The sequence below is a fragment of the Epinephelus fuscoguttatus genome, linkage group LG10 (assembly GCF_011397635.1).
Source record: "Epinephelus fuscoguttatus linkage group LG10, E.fuscoguttatus.final_Chr_v1".
Taxonomy (NCBI): domain Eukaryota; kingdom Metazoa; phylum Chordata; class Actinopteri; order Perciformes; family Serranidae; genus Epinephelus; species Epinephelus fuscoguttatus.
Genome location: NC_064761.1, coordinates 30,609,335 through 30,629,887, shown reverse-complemented (window position 1 = coordinate 30,629,887; position 20,553 = coordinate 30,609,335). Strand labels below are relative to the sequence as shown.

Genomic DNA, 20,553 nt, shown 5'->3' with positions numbered 1-20,553 from the left:
AGAGAATAAGTAATTCTTCCAGAATGCTAGGCTTCTATTAACAAGCACTAATAAAGTATATAAACTGCACTATTAGACTTTATAATGTCTTTCATAGTCCTCTGGGGCAACGCCAGCCAATGGTGCAGTGAGCTGACTGGGCACTGCCCCATGGCAGCTTCCTGGCAGAGATGGAGAGAGAACAAGAGGGAGGATAAAACTCAAGCTTTTTGGCTGCTTTCTCCTCCGCTCTAATGAAGGCATTAAAACAGCCTCCGCTCGCATCATGTTTGCCCGTTTGTTTTTGACCACTCAGTTGAAGCCAATGTTTGATTGGCTGGCTGATTAATCTCCAACATGACCAGCCTAGTAAAAAAGGGCCATTTCAGACACCATTTAAACAAGTTGAAACTGTTGCTGTAGCAGTTTTTAAATGGTGACTTGTTTCCAAAGCTGTGATGCACACTGAGCAACTATTACGTGTTGTGAATGTTACTCACATCTTGATCACAGATAAAATGAGATAAACTGCTGATACAGTGGTAGTAGGACACTCTCTGGAGGAAAAGATGAAAAGGGAGCCTCCTCATGATTGACTCAGACATCCAAAACTGCCCCATCACACTCAAACAATCTGTGTACTTGCAGCTTGTTTAGGGACATCAGTGAAGCCCTGATCCTAATGGCCACTTCTCTCCCCTGCCATCTCCCTCTCTCTCTCTCTCTCTGTCTGTCTCCTTCTCCAGCTGACAGCTGCGAGGGCCCAGTCAGCTCTGGCAAAGGCAGCGCAGCGGCGGATGGCCGTCTAAACTGCCACAGTCAGAGTGGAGCGGATTTTTCTTTGATGAAGCACAGCAGCGTCGAGCCAAGAACAGCAAGTGGCACAGCCGAGATGTAAATCAAAAACCCACCCGTGTGCTAAGTCATACAGAGAGGTCTGCGAGAGGAGTCGCTGCTGTCTGAAAATGCATGAGTAATACAGACTCTATAGACATGTGGTCAGCTGTGGCATGTCTGTCCAGGCGAAAAGAATCAGAAAGAAGTCGCTTTATGTTTGCTTGCAAATTGTTAAAAAGGGAAAACAAATCTAATTCACAAAGACCTGGCATCTTGTTCCCCTCATCAGCAAAAGTGTAGTGTGTGAAACTTTGTGAGTACTTCTCAAGGCAAGGTTTAGACTAAAAATACATTTTTATGATGACATATCTGAGCCAACTCTGCAGCTTTTTCTTGATTATACTGAGGCCCAGAGCACATTTCTTCTGGTATTCCAGTGATATTTCGACACTTACTCAAACCAGATCATATTTTTGCTCTGTGACTGACTGGTTGAATTTGTTGGCAGAATGAAAGTCAGCATTCCTTTGGTTACAGTGAGATGCAATAATCATACCACACTGGTCACATAAGAATGAGAACATCTGACCTGACCGACACCGACTACGGTGAAGAAAAAGGACAGCGGAGAGGTGGCAGCGCTACAAGTTTTGTTTCTGTTTGTTTGTGGCTTCATACACGCACATGTTCATTCTGCAACCTCAGAGGACTAATCAGAAGATACTCAAGCTGAAACAGTCTCAACCTCTCATAAATCTCCTCCTCCTCTCTTTGAATCCAACCTCAGTCAAGTTGATGCAACACTCGTCTCTTCCGCTGCCACTTATCTCCCGTTTCCACACACGTCATGCATATTCCCGGCCAAGTTTGATTGAGGTGATTCAGCCAAGCAGATGCCAAACCAGGGGTGTTCTCTAACTCTCCCTCTCTAGTGGCTGTGACTCAGGAAGCGCTCTCATTCCATTACCCAGCATTCCCTCCTCAGCGTCTCGGCCAGACAGAGGTTTACGGGAATACCGCTGCAGAATCATCACCGGGCCTTCGCTTTATGAATCAATGGAACATGCTGCAAACATTACACCCTGCAACACCCTTCCCAGGCAGCACCCTCACATTTGCCCATAACTCACTGCTGAGCTCATGCAAGACGCAAAAGACGTGGGCTGAGGCGCTCTCTTTAGCTCATGGGAATGTAGTGACTGGTGAGAAAACTTGTGAGAAGAATGTTACTATCATTGTACTACTTGGATACACATAAACAGGCCTGTATGTATCGTTCCACATGATTTAGAGGCACAAATGCAGAAAGGAGAGGATGTTAGGTTGTTTGTCAGTCAATTCCTGTTGACAAATTCTATGTAAAATATCATCAAACTGACAAGCAATACCAAAAAAATGCACTCTATAACCTCTTCGCCATCTGGTACAAAAAAAAAATTGCTCGGTTAACCTCGGCCGTGACACCAAGTGTTCCACAAGTTCAATAAAAGGTCAAATCTCTTTTAGCAGCAATGACAGCGAAATGTTTCCTCTGAGGGTTGTTCAGTCTTTCACAACATCTGGGAGGAACAGCTATAACCTTCCCTCACTGCTACAACCTTCTGGCATATTGACCGACAGTGATGCTGACATCTTCAGCTGCTCTGTCAGACTTCAGCCGTAATAAATAAGATATCTTGGTGCTCCAGTTGATCCGCAGTGGTGGCAGCAATTCAGTGTGTCAACTGCAATTCAGCTAGAAAAAATAGTTTGCTTTAGGACAGAAATGAGTATATTGTTATAACCTACATTTTTGGGGGCAAATGTGAACATGAAAGTGGCTTATAAAACCAACATTTTTAGATAATTGTGTATCTGAGGATCTGGATTACAGCCATAATTGGTTTTCAGCTTTGCCAGAGTATAGTTAAAAATACAATCATTCAAATTTTTGAGAAAGAAAAAGACAAAAAAAAGAAAAGTTTGGGCACAAAGGCTGCTGAACCATTCACATACGCACACACACAGCCGAGTGCATTACATTTAAGTTTCCACAATTCATAAACTGAAACAACACCTAGACATAGAAATATATCATAAAAAGCACTCTAAACAAGTATTAAAAATGTGCAAACTGAAGCCAAATTAATATTTCAGAAAAAAAGATCATATTAACTAGGGCTGCACGATATATCGTTTGAACATCGCCATCGCGATGTGCACATGTGCGATAGTCACATCGCATGCAATGTTTTCTCGTTTTTTTTTTAGAACATTTGTAAACTTTTGTTTTGCTTCAGAAAAGCAGCTCTGAAGAAAGCTCCTTCTCCGCTCCGTTCGCCTCTCTCTCTCTGTAGCTCATTCTCTCTCTCAGTTGCTCCCTCTCCAAGCACTCAGCAGCCCCTCCCCCTCTCGTGCACATGCTGCAGTCAAACTGAAAATAAGCGACATGCAAGAGAGAGAAACGGTAAAGGAGGATTTATGCCTGGTATGTTCTGAAAGTCACTATGTCACATTACACGATTGTGGAGTCCTAAAATCGTGCCTTGACTTGGCCAACAGACATGACACACTACACGATGGTCCACACCAATTATCCCCGGTCGTTTTGTCCTGTTTTTATTACTTCTACTATTATTTCAGTTACTGTGTCTGTTCATGTGCCAGCCGAAATATTGTTGTAGTCACCTAAAAAGCGCCACCAGACGGCAGGAGCTACATTTAAAGTACTGTACACAAACATACAAGCCACTGAATCCTCCACAACAAGTTCCTACAAAGGTTTCACAATAAAAGCCACAATAGCAAATGGATGGATTCTCTCAACCGAGGTTATACAGGGCTTTTAATTTGAAACAAATTCAGGAAGTGTTGAGTTTGAAATGACAACACAATGCATTAACTTTATGAAACAACAGGAGCGGGTAAAAAGTAAAAATATAAAGATACAGAGGGATTAATAAATAACGGCCCTTTTATAATGTAGTCTGTTTCACATGAAGCTGGTAGCCTCTGCAGCTGTGGTGAGTAAAGGCCACTATTTTTTAATTTTCTTACTTTAAGTCATCTGGTGAAAATTATTGTATTTTTTAATATCGCAATATGTATCCGATCCCGATGTCAGTTTTTTCCAATATTATGCAGCCCTAATATTAACCCCCCATTTCACTGCTGCACTAAAGACAATGTATGCATAATATACGTTGTACGCTGTTTTTTTTTTTTGTTTTTTTTTTAAAGATATTTTTTAGGGCATTTTGCCTTTATTGGACAGGACAGGTAAGCATGAAAGGGGGACAGAGAGAGGGGGAATGACATGCAGCAAAGGGCCACAGGCTGGATTCGAACCCGGGCCGCTGTGCATGTGTGCCCTTGTACATGGGGTGCCTGCTCTACCACTAAGCCACCGACGCCCCACGTCTATACCTTCTACTGAATGGCAGAAGCACATATTCATTGTGGAGGACATTGTTAGGACCAGGCAAATGAGTTTGCTTATCAGTTTCTTCTTTAAAAATCTCCTGCAGAGATGTTGGAGTCAAAAGACCCGTGATTTTCCCTGGTTGTCTTATCAAATTCTGGACTTGAAATTTTAATTTCACAGTTATATTGCCAAAACAGACTGTGACACCATAGTGAATTACTGACTCAATAGTTTCACTGTGGGAGAACGTCATTATGCTCTTAATCTCTCCACAGAGCTTTAATCTACAAAAGAAAACTCAATTAAGGATTGATTTAAGATCGTAAAATTTTAACATGGGGTGACTAATTTAAACTCACACCTAAATATTTGCGCTGTGTCACCTGCTGAATCATTTCCCCCCTGTGATCCATCCATTCATTCTCTTTGGTCTTTTCAGCATTAAGGAACAAGTTAACAAAGAACTATTTCTATTAAACCATCATTTACACTCTTGAAGCACTGACAAAGACTACTGTCATACCCCTGAGTCAGCAAAATGGGTATAACAACAAATCACAACTGGTTCACAAATCAAAACCAAAAGAAAATACTGAGAAGCAATAGGAATAAATAATATGATCTGTGCACACATCAAAGCCAAACTCAAAGCAATTACAAGCCTGACGTCCGCCGTAATTTAGGAAATTCGAAACCCCTTGAAACAGCTGAAGCAAACATTTTCCCAGAATTATAGCTGTATAAACATTTTATGTGACACAAATCTGAAGATTTATTTTAGACAACTCTAGACAACTACCCAAAGAAGACACTGGAACACAAAGATATTTCAAATGTGAACACCAGTTTCCTTGTGGGTTAGGCTAAGTGCCATATGTTTGAGTACTTTGATGATGAATAATGTGAATATTTTTGGGAACATTTGTATTATCAATTATTCTTCTATATCAGAATTTCTATGAAGAGATATTTTTGCTTTTAAAGTGAGGATGAAATCTGTCCAGCAGAGAAACTGAAGAGAAAATTTATGTCAATCCTCCACTCCTCTTTCCACAAAGAATAATAATAATAAATAAACCACATAGTTTAATTAGAATTTGTGACTTCACCAAAAGCACTTAATGTGTTGCTCTGTGCACACACAACCAAAACTATTCACAAGCTACTGCTAAGCTGTCATTAAGCGTTTGACACAGGAGAGGCTCAAAGCGGGGCTGTAATGGTCGGTTGTTTCTCATAACAGTCAGATTATCGCCCTGCAGTCTGACGTCTACAAATGCTGCTGGGGAAAACACAGGAAACTAAGTCATTTTAAGGAAATTCAACATTGGTGCCAATGCCATTTCACCACAAAAAAAGTGTGTGTGTGTGTGTGCATACACATGTGTGCGAGTATGTCAGTGTGTGGCATGTGTGCTTAGTGTGTGTGTTCAGCACATGCTGGCAGTGTCTGTATGTATTAGCAAAGGATGCTGGTGGGGTTGCGTGCCTGCATACAGGTGTGCATGTATAAATATTCTATATACGGTTTTATAGAAAACATGTCAGGATGATGTGTGTTGGCAAAAGACAGCAAGAAACAGCCATAGCAATGTAAAAAAGTCCCGACAATGATTAAATCCAAAATCCCATTACTCATCTCTTTACAGGCTGAATCAACAGACAGACCTCTGCATTTATCTGAGAGAGGGAGTTTGGGACTCCGGCACACTCCTCTAACTCAAACATTTTCCTCAAATAAGCTCACAGCCGAGGCAGCTTCGTCCCGGCCAGGAGAAACTTTAGTAAGGTATCAAATGATGCTAGAGTACACACTCCATTCAAACCTGATATTCTTTTTCAAGAGGGGTCAAGTGTTTTTCTTTGCAAGCTAAATATTTTCTTTGCTGGTGGGCACTAATATTTATAGCACAGTGGACTCGCAGTGTAAGGATGATCAGCCGCTGTTCCACTCACAAAAAGCAATACGCATGGTTTCCAAACCTTCGGACCAGGTGTGACATAGGTCACTTGTCTTAACTCAAAGAAAAATATAGAATTATTGTCCTTGGATTTATGCTGGGAACATTTCTTAAAATGCAACGGCATATAAACAATGAGGGTGACTAAATGTTGAGTTATTTTTTCATTCAGGATACCTGGTTCGTAAAAATCAAAACCAATGCCTGTATCGAGAATCTACCGACACGACTGCACTTCAGTTTTATAACTCTTTAATTAGCACACAAGCTTTCTCACTCTCACTTGATTATACACTTGTAAACACACATGGATGCACACAAACTGACATAATAAAAAATTTACATACAACAAAGACTTGCATTTTTTGGGAGTAATTAGGAAATCAACATCGCAGCACTGAATGCCTCAGAGTACATCATGGTACAGCTTCCCTCCCCAAAAAAATCCCACAATTAGGATTCGATGAAACATCAGCAGTGCATAATATTTTATCATCATTTTATCACTGAGTAATCGTTAACATTTTGCAATCACCGCACGCACAGTTAGAGGTCAGAAATCTCCAGTCTGAGGTAAGTTCGTCCTCCAGTGTCTCACTTCCATCAGGATAAATATTACAGTCTGTGTTTGTTCAAAGATTCCTTTCAGTATAAATCTAAAGCAATGGTTGAGAATGCAGTTTAAAATCCAGCTCTGTCCCCAAATGGGAGTATGTAATACGATCAGCCTCAAATGAGGCATGATACAAAAGACTGATGAGTACTGAGATCACTTTCATACTCCATGCTCACCATAAGAGACTATAAAACAACACAAAATGTCTGGAATACAGTGCATGATCATATAGGAGGGAGAGAGCAACACTAGAAGTACAAGATGAACTGAATAAACTTTTTATATCTGAAATTTTAAATGTAAAATATAATGTGAAAATGTATTACTGCTGTTACATGTTTTGCTTTGTAGTTGAATCAGTATGTGCATAAAGATGATGATGTTGGGTTATTTGTTTTGCACTCCAAAATGAGGCTGAAAACTATTTTAATTCATAAGCCCGCAAGATACTGAAGCTATTAAAATATCACTCAACCGCCTTGCAGAGTCAGAACCAAACAAACAGATACTATGTGTCTGCCTCAATGTTAATCTGCTCAACATAATCCACAAACGCATAGCACATCTTGCATTCCCACAATTTACGGGAAGCGAGTTCAAAAGCGTCGCAAAGACAATGAGACAATTCATTCTGTTTCGGGATGCTGGGGATGGAGGGCTGAGGGCACAACTGTGCTCCAAGAGAACTCATAAATGCTGAGACACATTCGGCAGACATATGGTTTGTGTTTAGCAAGAAGAAACAATAATCAAATCCGTTGATCCTCTTCTTGCTGCAAGGATGATTGCTAATATAAAAGTCTGTTCCGTCTAATCATAATTTAGGATGGGGCTGTAATTACCTCCGCCCTCTCACAACAACACTCTGTCTAAACAGGATGGAGCAGGCTTCCACGGAGACTCCAAGCCCAGTTTCCACTCTGGATGCTATCTGTATGACAGTGCTCATTTCATCTATGTAATTGTTTTAAAAGTTTTCGCTTTCACTGATGAGCCCATGTCAAAGTTTATTCTACTTTTTTTTTTTTTTTTTTTTTTTTTTAGGAGGCATAATTTGAGCGTGTAGAGTTAATTATATTTATGATTAATACTGTTACAAATGTGAGGGGGAAAAATATGTGTTCATTATTCCTAAAAAATATTGTTTTAAACTGTCAAAATTTTGAGTTGCCATGTTTGCCATATTTAACTAAATGAGCCAACATCACACTAATCCTCTCATGAATTAAACGCTGCCATGCCTTGTTAACATCCATAGGAAATGCGCACTTGCTTGGCAGTTGCTCCACATACTGTACATCACTTCACATGGCCTTCGTGTGCAACGCAGACTTTGATTCTGGTGTTATTTATGAATTGGCCGAGGATCCAAGTGAGCTCTGGGTTTAATTATCAAGCCTAATCCACAACTGCAAACAGGGCTCTCTCAACACAAATACACAGTACGGCTGCTTCAAAGGATGCTCCGGAGGAGACATATGGAAGCAACATTATTTTGGAAGACTTTTATCTCAAATAACCTCGAAACTGCTAATTGGTGAAAATGGCAAGACTGACAGGGCTGCTGTTTGACTGAGTTTGTTATTTTTAACCTTATTGTTTGTTTTAAAAAGAGCAATGATCATTATTACATTAAATACCACTCAAATTTATCCACCTCGTTCAGAAATCACGTTTATAACCCCCAAACGCATCAATTAAAGAGTTGTGGGTGCTGCTCTGATTTGGACCTAGGGGGGCTTACCTTGCGCTGGTGGAAGCGAGAGGCACGAGCGCGGAGCTTTGGCTGACAGATGCGCTTTTTCTTCGGACACGCTGAGTCTCTTTGGGCTGGCGCAGCTCATGTGAGTCGGGGTGTCATGGGAGCTCCGGCAAATCTGCGATCCGAAACCACCGCTCCCGGCTCTGCGCGCACAGATGTCCGCTGTCTTGGCTCCGTACACGGACAGCGACAAGCCGGTGAAGTCTGTGAAAGTTGGGGTCTGACAGTGGCTGACCATCCCGAATAGCGCTGAGGGGTTCTGCATTGATGACTCGGCTTTCCCATGCGTTGTGCGGCCGCTGCTCACATTACCTACGCAAAGGGAAAGTAACTAAATCACTGCAAACGGCATCAGCGCGAAGATGGGCTGTTTTCCCCGTGCAAACATTCATCTGACCAAGAGCAATCAACACAAGTCTGGTAACACCTACCTTCGTCAATAAGCCAGTGAGGAGCAGGAAAGGTGTAATTGCGCACATCAGCATGTTTATCAAACTGGAGGGGAGAGCATCAGCGAGCCCGATCGATAGCATCCTCTCAGTGAGGATCCGTCATCAGCATCCGCTGCGTCTCTCTCTCCCTCTCTGTCTCTGATTGGCACCCGATAGCTCCACTGCTCTGCAAGACTGGGGAGCACCAATGAAGACTGCGTCCGTGTTTCTGTGGGAGGATAAGATTTGGATCTGTTTGTAGTTCTGCACTTGGATGTGAAGTTTGCAACGTAGGCTATTGCATGCGCATTTGCTATGGTAATAGGCTACTTGGCATATAGCCTATACCCAACCTTCAGAAGTGGATGCAAGAAATACAAAAGACGTCATTCGGCAACGGTGTTCTCCAAGCTTTGGTGCAGTACGTGCGTTATCACACTGATCAGATCAGATCAGCCATTGCTCTGCTTTGTTTCGACACATGTATGATCGAAATACTGAATAAAACCACAGTGACATTAAGTGATATATCGCTAAAATTCTTAGCGGCATGCCAATATAAAGCACATCACAATGCTTTTTAGACTTTCTATAAAATTACAGGCTATAGCGATTTTTATAGACAATGTAGCCTGTACACTCAGGACACATTTAAACTGCATTATTCTATTATTATATCTATTTTATTTAGTTTCCAGATGTGAGTTCTGACACAGCAGAAAATCCTGACATAATTTAGGTTAATGATTTGAGGTGTTTCCAAAAATTGCTCCTCAAAAATGTGAATTAAAGTGTGAAAGGAATCAAGTTTAGAAGTCTTACGATGAGGTGTCCAGCATTCAGTGTATGTCTGAGCTGCCCATATTATTTCAGCATGCACGATAACTTGAGCTATTTTTGAGTTATTCTATCTGGATCATGCTACTTTATGTGACTTAATGCACTGATTAAAATATCTATGGATTATTTTATTCTAAATTAGACTTGCAAAAAATATTATCTTCCAAGTCTTACCAACCTTCATAATCACATGTTAAATTGTTATATCCTATGATAAACCCAGGGTTGAGAGAGCTGGTGTTCATCTCCAACAGGATTTCTGTGGTAACTGCTAATCAGCAGCGCCATCGAGTGGTCTTTACATGGAAGGTAAAATCCTAACGCAGGTCAGAGTTGACACAGTCACTAACAACATACATTGTTGTTATTATGCACAAACAAGGGGGACAGGACAAACTGGCGAATGGAAGATTATTAAAGTTGTGTAACAGATGTGGCGGGGTGTGTTCTGCCAGTAAAATGGGAGGTATGGGCTGTAAAAACGCGGAAATGCAGGACGGGAACATGAATACATCCATGGTGGGGAATAAAGATCTGATGCTGCCTTTAAGTGCTGTTGGAAATATGAACACCTGTGGATGAGCGTGGACAGTTATGTCTGTTAATGGTTTAGGCAGTGGATATTATGTGTTAGTTTTGGCGTTTTATGTCAGTACCTGCTCCTTTACTGTAACTTTTCATGCTGTTTCAGTTTTTTTTATTTATTTGTGACTGGTGTGTTGCACAGAGTTTATAGCCATTGCCAATTTTAAGCTCTTGTCCCTAGTTGGGCTTTTACATGTAGGCATACAATGTTGTTAAAATGTACAGTTTTAAACATCATACACTAAAAAACATGGAAGGAACAATACATACACCAAAATTCACATACTACAATACACACACCGCAATACATATATTGACAATACATCTACTACAAAAGACATACTACTGTATACATACCACAATACATACACTAAAATACACATACCACAATACACAGATACATTTACACTAATACCCCTTGGAAGATTTAGCACAATTTGTGGATACAGCTCTGGTTTGCTTTTAGCCAGCATTTACCAGTAAAGAAGTTTGAAAACTACATGCAACATATCTTATTCTTTTTACTGATTTTCAGTCTGGCAAACTGTTTTCTAAAACAAAATGCAAAATCTGAGTCTGGTTCAACATGAACTTGGGACTCATAAAATCTGACATTAACTAGGCCCTACAACTTTTGGATGTTGTATTTTAACATGTGGTTGGTTAATCTGGGTGTAAATCAGCCACAGATCAAGAACAAGCGAGGGTGAACTGATAAATAAAGACAGCTCAAGTCTGCATGGAATCCAGGAAGTAGGCTATTGTTAAATTGTTAAAAAATCTAAAGATATAGTATGGTGACTGCCACATACAGGGCTGTAGTTTAGTTAAGTATATAAACTTTTGCATATTCGGTCTGATTTAATGGTGATACACATATAGTGACCTGCACTGATGATGACTATGAGGATTTTAAACCTAATATTTAGAATCATGATTTTTGTCTAGTTATTTATTAACTTATTGTATATAACTGAATTGTCTGAACTGAAATGATCTATGGATACATATACATTGCTGCTTGTTTTTTTTTTTTTTAAACTGTGTCTTGTAAGGTGTCCTTGAGAAAACTGAAAGGTGCCCATAAATAAAATGCATTATTATTATTATTATTATTATTATTATTATTAGCATCATTATTATTATTACTATTATTGTAGGCCTATACACACACCATTAGGATTCTGTTAGAGTACTTTTGCATATTTTGTCAACTTTTCACATAGAGACAAAAAGATAAGGAAATGAATAGAGTCCACATCTTTATGTTTCACTTCATTAAATAGCTTGTGACTGATGTATTTACTTATTTTAAAAGTCCTGCATGTTACTTGAATTGTTGGGACATGTTTCTCAACTGCTTGTCATCTATCTAGTAGGGTGCAACTAAATTTAAGGACAATGGTCAGATTGGGGGCCCTGGACAAAAATGAGTCTTGGACCTGTTCTGATCCTTCTAATTTCTCTCTGTGCATTAGAAAGCATAAATGCCAGTCAAATCTGAATACACATTATGACAATAATATGAACCAACAGCACCTGGGGCAGTTACCCGCTAGCAAGGAAAGAGGAGAGTCAAGGAGAGAGGGACACAAGAAGAGCCACTGATGGATAAATGTTCAATTCACCAGCCACTCAATAGTAAATCATTATTTTGGTTCTGAAATCTACCAGCCACTTTTTTAGTGTACCAGCATTTGGCTGATGGCTCGTGCTAATTTTACACCCTGTCTGTGACCATTACAGATTAACTGGCCTTGTAGATAACCATTGGAAAAAAAGTGTGCCACATTAACAACTTCTCTTCATTTCTGAACATGCAGACCAAATGTTGGGAGCTGAGTGTGTTTTATAGATTCATAGATGACCTTGTGGTAACTTTTTATTACCTAAGAATCAAATCCAGCCAACACAGAAGATCCATCACTGATGACCATGGTGCAGCAGGTGTGCCAGAACCTAAATGAGAAAATGTTTTGATATGTGTACATTAAAATGACTATAGTTATTGACAGTCATGGGACACACTTCTAAATTTTTGTTTCATTATATGAGCCGTGCATTACAGAGTAGCAGCAAAGTAGCATGGCAGAGAGCTAAATGTTAAGAGAGTGGTTAAACATTTCAAATAACTTTAAAAGAGTCAGGTAGTGTAAGGGACCAAAATATGGATTTCAAAATACACTTACATTCAGCATGTGGCGAGAAAAAGAGGACTGGGGTCGGAGGCCCGTGCCGACCAGTGTCTCTTAAACGTGTTTTTATATTAAGTAGCTACGCAACTGTTAAGCTAACATGTTAGCTAACGTTAGCTAGCAACAACGGTTGATAGCTAGCGGCATATGCTAATGCTGACGCCCTCACACTTTGCTGGCTTCGGTGTAAATTATGGCGGGTGAAGTCTCATAGCTAAACTAGCCTTGATACTCGTTAGGAGTTTGTTTTGTAGTCTCTTTGTCCCCTTTTTGTATAAACCTTATAGCCTCGAATTATCACAGTTAGCTAGTCTTTCGACTAGTAAAGACGCAGGTGCAGCTCTTGCCTCAATCGACAGAGAGAGAGAGAGAGAGAGAGAGAGAGAGGCCATTAAGAGACTCCTGCTAACGTTTAATTATCTCGATTTCTGTTTTAATGTTGTCGATTCCAAATCTTTAAATTAGAAATACAGGATTGGATTAAAATGTTGGTATCGCCCACGCAAACATTTAATTGTTTGGGGCATTAAAATTCAATTAAACACCTGCGAGATCCCGAAAATGACGTCATGGCTTTTCCCTTGAAAACATACCGGAAATTGCAATGTGCACACGGGAGAAGTTGCCTTCAGGGCCTTCTGGTATAAATCTTAGCCAAACCACGATCATTTTCCTAAACCTAACCAAGAAAGGAAACTTTTCCCAACAGCTAGCTAAGTCTGTCTCAACCGCCATTTTTTGCCACTGACCCTCCATGTCCCTTTATTATTAGACATGGCCACCCTACTTCTTCTCACAACGTGTCCTAAAGAAAGACACTCAAGTACCATCGTTTTCAACAACACTGGGAGTGCTTTTAACATGGAAACGTTAACACTAATTCACGGATCAACAGTGCTCCATCGAGCCAGCATTTGCTCCGTGTGAACTAGAACGTACGAGCTTTTAGAGGGTCCTTGAAGGCAGCTGTTATCAAACGTGAGGGAGTGGGCGGTAACCGACATGTTTTAACAATCAGATGGCAGCAGGCGCTGTAAGAACGGGAGTCCACTACCAAGGAGCAAGCATGTCCTTGCACAGATTGATGGTCTATCTGTCGACAGCATGCATGTTTTGCTACATGATAGGAGTCACTCTCATTGTCTCAATTTTGCATTTTATTTCTCCAAGTCTCACCAAGAAGCTAGTGCTCAAAATGGGTGAAAAGAGCACCATGACTCAGAATCCCAACTTTAAGTATGAAGACTGGGGTCTGACATTTGGATCTATGAATTTCATAAAAGTGGCATCTTACCACATGTGGATGTCTCTCGGACAAGCGGCGTTTGAAGGGGGAGACGCTCCGGATACACCTGTGGTCACCATGGAGGGAAAGAAAACAAGTATTGGCAAGTACTTGAAAGGTGAGTCATGAAGTCCAAGCTTTGGGGTTTTGTTCCGGTTGTACAGTTCTCTCATTTTGCACTAAAATTTTAATAACTGTGTTTTCTCTGCAGACAACAGACCGCTAGTGTTGAGTTTTGGAAGTTGCACCTGACCCCCGTTTATGTACAAACTTGAGGAGTTCAAGCAACTCGTCAAGGACTTAAGCGATGTAGCTGACTTTCTTGTGGTCTACATCGCTGAGGCGCATTCAACAGGTGAGTGGAAGTCAGCCCAGTGTCAGGTGATGATATTAACAGCGTGAAATTTATTGCTGGAGGAGAAACTATGCATGCAAGACTTACAGGGAGAAGGTCAATCAAGAAAGCAATCAAACTTTGATTTATGAGCACTCTCCTGATAGACTTAAAAGTGCAAATTGGACAAAAGAAATCTGTTTTTATGATGGATGTGTGCCTGAGAAGCACTTGGTTTTTAGTACCCTTGAATATACAGAATAATCAATATTTATTAATGGCCTTCACTTTACATCATAATGATAAATATCCCTACAGTGGAGGATTTTTAAAAGCAATTTGTGCATGATGACATCACTTCGTACAATGATGAGTTAATAAAATAAAAGTCTTATCTTGGTTTAGGTCATGATTTATATTTTACCTAAAGAGTCTGTTGTGGAGTCTTTAAATTAACCCCCAAAAAGTTCACTGTGGAAAAGTCTTGATGTAGATCTGTGCTTAGAGCTCGGGCAGCAACACTACCAAAGTCTGGGCTACATTCACCTCAATAAAACTTTAACGTTTGATGCTGTAACACACTTATGCAACATCCATAAATCTGCATTTATTATGTGTTCCATAACTTTGATGCTCTGCTGCATTCAGGGTCCTTTAAGTGAAATCACATTCTTTATCTCTGTGTCAGATGGTTGGGCCTTTACCAACAACATTGACATCAACCAGCACCAGAGCCTGGAGGACAGGCTGTCTGCAGCACAGATCTTGCTTCAAAAGGAGCCTCTGTGTCCGGTTGTTGTGGATGAAATGAATGATGTCTCTGCCATAAAGTATGGTGCTCTGCCAGAGAGGCTTTACGTGCTGCAGGCTGGGAAAGTAGTCTACAAGGTGAGATCTGTGCAGACAGATATATTTCTGTACGTTTGTTTTATGTGATTAAGAATGAAGATTGCCAGGGCCACATTTCTTTCCTGCCGCACTCATTGCTCTTTCCATGCAATCGCATGATTGAAAGTAATACCAGCATTGTGGGTGTAAAGGTCCCAACGCTATCTGCACTCACGCTATCGCGTGAGGAGGAGCAGTGAAAGAAACAGACAAAACACTTAGATTCTTGGCACGATGCCAGGGTCATGTTAGCCATGCCAGAAATGTAGAATTACACATATTAAATGACACAGACATGTCTCTGATTCTTAAGTTGGTATGTTCTTTCTAATTCTAAATGAAAACATGATTTAGTTACGGTGTCATTAACATTCCTCTCTTTGTGTTTCTCTAGGGGGGAGTTGGGCCTTGGTCTTACGATCCCATGGAGGTGCGTTCGTTCCTGGATAAGATGAAATAAGAAGGTTGTTTTTCCGAGCCACGTATTTTCCATGCAACAGGTCTTATATGTAGGGGTCTCTGTGTTCAGGAGGAGATGAGGGTATCAACATCATAACCAACGTATAATACTCATGTAACACAATGCCATCCTGTTTTTTTTTTTTGTTTTGTTTTTTTGTTATGGTTATTTTAATCAAGACTCAAATCAAGTCACTGCCACGTCTACATGTAGTTCTGCAGCTGCTCTCTGGCATCCCTTACATCAACTATTGCATAAGTAGAAATGTTATAACCCCTACAAACTTGCACTAATATTGCTTCAAGGCTCTCCTGTACTCTGAAAACATACCGAAAACTCAGTCTCTTGAGGTTGAGCTCGCCTCTCAGTGTTTCTTAATGACGGCTGCAGATTAAACCATTGGCCTCTGTAGCCAGATGAAGTGAGACACAGAAAGACAGTCCAGTCATGAGTTTGTGTTTGAGGTGTTGAATAACGTACAAGAGATGTCACGTAATATGTTGTCATAATTCCAAAGTTTTAAGATTTAAGTGAATGAAAGCACTTGTTTCCACTTGTCTTGCAGGTCCAGTTGTTAAGTATACAGTCAGCATTGTAAACTGTATTAACTGCTCTATAAATGCTCCGAGGTGATTTTCCAGGAGGTTGCTTTTTATATGATGATTACAGTGTAAACCTCTGGTAACTGTAATCTGATGAAACATTATTTAAAAGCAAGCCCTCCTTTAATTATGTCGGAGCATTTCTGATGAGACTCATCATAAGCATCTTGTTAAACAGTCTGCATTTTCTTTGAATGTTCTTATATCATAATGAAATGTTTTTCTTTTGAATGTTTGCATTGTAGTATAATAAAGAATAACCTGGGAAAACTCCTGCACCAAGCTCTTAATTTATACGCAACATTTGGCTTAAAGTGTGTCATAGGTCATTTGGTGAGTTGTGCTTATTTTGTCGTGCCAAATCATTTGAAAGTTTCCGTACACCATCTTCCACTGCAAGCCGATATAGCTGGATAGATATGAAAAAGATAAAGTTCAATCATATTTTCTTCACTCAAAAAACGTGGACGATCTAAGTTATTGCTCCCACAGTGAATTATTAAAATGAAAAGCACCAGATCTGTGAGTGAGCCATTGTTTGCAACACATCTGTAGCTGTCGCTTCTCACCATGACTCATCCTCTCTCTCCCCCCGACCCATTAAGACAAAAAGATTGTCTGCAAAGCTCCAGAGGTTTTCACTTTCTACATCATGTTTCTGTGGAGAAAGTGGCCGTGGGGCTTTAATGTTGACGCACACAGCAGTGAGACACCACATGACAATCTGTCTGTTGTTTGCTGTCTAGTCTGGAAGTGATAAATGGTAAACGTACTGTACTGTATGTATGTGGGCCATGCCAAGTTCAACAAATCGGGGGCGCACACATACACACAAGTCATGGTGTGTGGCATTCAGGCCCTGATGCGAGTTAATACCTAACTGTCTAATCTTTGCACATCCATTGACTTTGGCTTCTGGTGTGTCTGGAACTATATAAAATTCCAGTCTTACTACACAACCAGCTGTCCCCTCTTGTTTTTATTCTGCTATAGTATTATATAACAATAAAATATAATCAAATGTGAGTGTTATCACTTCTCAAGGTATTAATTTTATTGATGTCTATGTAATTAGGGAAAAAGCAACTATTTTGATAATGGAAGACATGGACGATGTAGCAGGCAATCATTTTAAAATTAGACTCCCAACTGTTTAACAATATTTTTATAATTAGTTTAACTGGTTTTGTTATAGCTTTTGCTTCCTCTTCTCCACACTAACACTAAATTAATTACCCACTCATACATTTCAGTACATTTTAACATCTTCTCCTGTAATATTTTTTACAATATACGCAATAAAAAAAGCAGCATCTGTGCAAACGTGGGCCTTGACTTGTCTGTTAAGTGTATAAGCAACTGTAAAAATAAACCCTGTTGAAAAAAGTACAGTAAAATCTGAATACATTTATAGCACAAAAAGACCCTGTGACACACACTGGATAAACTACAGGCTCATAGCTCAGGGTTACAAGTCTACTACTAGGATATAGTGGTGAACAAAGCAGTTTTGTGTTGCTACAGCTTTCATAACCTTAAACTGTGTGGCTCTAAAGTTGGAGAGCAGGTTTGGCTCCTGCCCAGCCAGGCCACATCCTGTGGAGAGCAGCCAGCAGCAGCTCAGCCTCGCTTCCTATTGTTAGACAGGAACCAGAACACTGTCAGATCCTCCCAGCCATGGACCCTTGTTACGGATTCACGTCCGAATCTTTAAGTCAAACCGAAGCCAGCTTGTTTAGTGCTCAGTTACTTTTAGGGAGTGGAAATATCGTGACTAGGCCAGAGGTCTCTGCAAAGCAGGAGGGTCCTCTGCAGCCCACCAGAGGGCAATGTGAAGCCATTTTTACTCCAACAGGAGAGCAGCAGCCCTGAAAAACATGAGGATGTTTTTCTTCTTGGCTGCCAAACATGGAAGTGACCCATCTGGCTGAATCTGTATCATCTTCAGAATCGTTTTGCCAACAAAAAAACATATTAACTTCCTTAAATGCAATGACCTCGATTGCTTTTTTAACTTGTTTTTACCATTTACTGGTGTTTTGCAGAACCTTGATTGAGACTGTCTAACTTCTATAGGGGCAACAGATGTCTCATGTAATAAAAGAGCAGAGCCTTTCATAACACAGTGAAGCTTTTTGAAGGGGTTAAGAGAAGCTAAGTGCTGCATGAAGGCCTTATTTTATATAGAATATTAGATCTTGAGCATGGAGTTTTCTTCTTGACCCTGGGAACACATATATTGCGATTATAACTCTAAACTCAAGGTTCAGCTGTGTCCCACGGCCCTCTCCAGCAGGTGGAGATGAATAGATGTCGACTAAACAAAACACAGACAGCTTCTAAATGAATTCCCCCACAGATCCTCTGTAACTACTCACAGTCACACCATGAGATTTTGTTTAGTTGGAATGAGTAATAAGACACAACCTGGCAACCCACTCAGTAAGATCCAGGTGATAGTGGGTTGTTGGGTGACTCACGACTCACACTTGTGCCTCAGACAGCCAACCAGGTCTAAATTTGTAGAGGTATGAATTCTCATATAGTGGTATTTCTTCCATCTCTCCGTTTTCACATCTCTTTACAGCTGTCATTTGAGTGATTCGTATTTTGAGGTTTATAGTCTGACTACACTGACTCAGTTTGACTTACTCACAGACCAATACTGACTGCAAACCCCCTTTCTCAGTGAGAGACAGCCAGGGGCGAGAGCAGCAAAGTGAGTATGGTTGTTTGGATTTAGCATGCAGGTCAGATTCTGAACATTTTAAATCTGGCTTTGATTTAAAAAATGGATGACATGAAGGTATAAGGTCACCTTACCCAGAAAACTCTCTGCCGCTGTCCTGAATCTTGAAGGACCCTGCCAGTTTGTTGGAAGTTATCCCTCCTACACCAGGAGGGATAACTTGACATTTCGGAATACCGCAGGGTCACACTGTCATCACATTAATGAATTATATCTATTTAAGTGCTGTACGTAAGTAGTTTGAGGTACTTGTACTGTACTTGTGTATTTCCATTTTACAACAGTTTATACTTCCACTTCCAGGTTTGGAGGCAAATATTTTACTTTTTACTCCACTGCATTTATTTTACATCTTAAGTTACTAATTTCTTTGTAGATTTAGGCTAAAAAGACAAAATATAAATCAACTAATGAACTATGATATAAATTATTATTATAGGTTACCCAACAGTAAATAAAATGAGCTCCACCACGCTGCTACGTTAAAGTGATGTACATTAATGCATGAATTATTAAAATCCAATAACATATAAAATTATAAAATGAGCACGTATGTATTTCAGTTTTTCAGTGCTTTAAGTATATTTTATTTTGTATCTTTACGTAAGACTTTAATGCAGGACTTTTACTTCTAAAAAAGTACTTTCACAATGTGGTATTGCTACTTTTAGTAACGTAAAAGATCTAAATACTGTTATATCTATTGGAATTCCAACTTTCCCCCTATAATCATCTCAGATGGTGTCATCTGAAAAATGTATGCAATACAAACTAATAAAAATTTGTGTCGTTTTTCTATCACATTAATTGTTTTGCGGCCGCTCAGACTTATCTAGTGACCCTCTGCAGTGGTCCCCTACCCCAAGGTTGGGAACTACCAGTGTACACACCTTCATCACTATGTCCCTCCTCCTTTCTCATATCACAGCAGGTCAGCCCAATCTGCAGTGTTTTTCTGTGTCAAAGTCTCCCTCGCGCTCTCCAGGAATCCCTCTTGTTGATCTGGTGGCTGCGGCCTAAAGCAAATATTGGGTACTTTTATAACCAGTGGTGCACCGTCAGTAGAGGCAAACCAAACATGTTTGCCCCCCAAAAAATATCAGGAAAAGGGGCCCTGATGGCCAATCATATTGGCACATTTTGACCTCCCACAAAGGCCTTATTCAGTGCACCATTGATGCTCCAAAACACTAAGTGGGAACCCTTCTAGCTACTGTATAACAGCTGGGTAACGTTAGCTAGAACAGTTAGCTAGCTACCTGTAACTGTCATAGATTGATTGATTGATTGATTCTTCTACAACGTTCTTGGTGGACTTCTTTGCCTGGCTATCCACCCCTCCATAGTCATGTCCTAGGGTGAGGGGATCAGTGATCTGGTTATGGCGGTGCATCCCACCTGCTGCAGAGTGCTGTGTGGTGTTGCTGGAGCAGTAAGAATTAAAGGAGGGGGAATGTGAATGTAACGTTAGCTGCTGGCCATGAGTACCAGCTGAAGATGGATCCCTCCAGGTGTTTTATATGACAAAACATCCTTATATATATATATGACATTTTTTTGCATCAGTTAAATACTTGTAAGTTGTAATACTTGTCAGCATTCATTAAACTTTGGATCATGTCCACA

The 20,553-nt window shown here is 40.3% G+C and overlaps 2 protein-coding genes across 3 annotated transcripts in view; one reads left to right on the top strand and one right to left on the bottom strand.

Annotated features, from left to right (window-relative positions):
- The window catches only part of LOC125895388 (zinc finger protein GLIS1), a 93,967-nt gene extending 80,814 nt beyond the window's left edge, over positions 1–13,153 (bottom strand). For both annotated transcript variants that reach the window (XM_049587151.1, XM_049587152.1), the window contains exons 1-4: positions 12,604–13,153; positions 12,304–12,373; positions 8,990–9,218; positions 8,541–8,870 (exon numbers count right to left, since the gene is read on the bottom strand). In XM_049587151.1, coding sequence (XP_049443108.1) covers positions 8,541–8,823 — 283 coding nt within the window. In that variant the 5' untranslated portion in view covers positions 8,824–8,870; positions 8,990–9,218; positions 12,304–12,373; positions 12,604–13,153. The remainder of the gene's footprint in view (positions 1–8,540; positions 8,871–8,989; positions 9,219–12,303; positions 12,374–12,603) is intronic.
- Positions 13,154–13,621: 468 nt separating this feature from the next.
- dio1 (iodothyronine deiodinase 1) lies at positions 13,622–16,452 on the top strand. Its single transcript, XM_049587153.1, has 4 exons — positions 13,622–14,012; positions 14,106–14,249; positions 14,917–15,116; positions 15,511–16,452. The coding sequence occupies exons 1-4, from the start codon at positions 13,628–13,630 to the stop codon at positions 15,574–15,576; spliced, it is 795 nt and encodes a 264-aa protein (XP_049443110.1). The 5' UTR covers positions 13,622–13,627; the 3' UTR covers positions 15,577–16,452.
- The last annotated feature ends 4,101 nt before the right edge of the window (positions 16,453–20,553 follow it).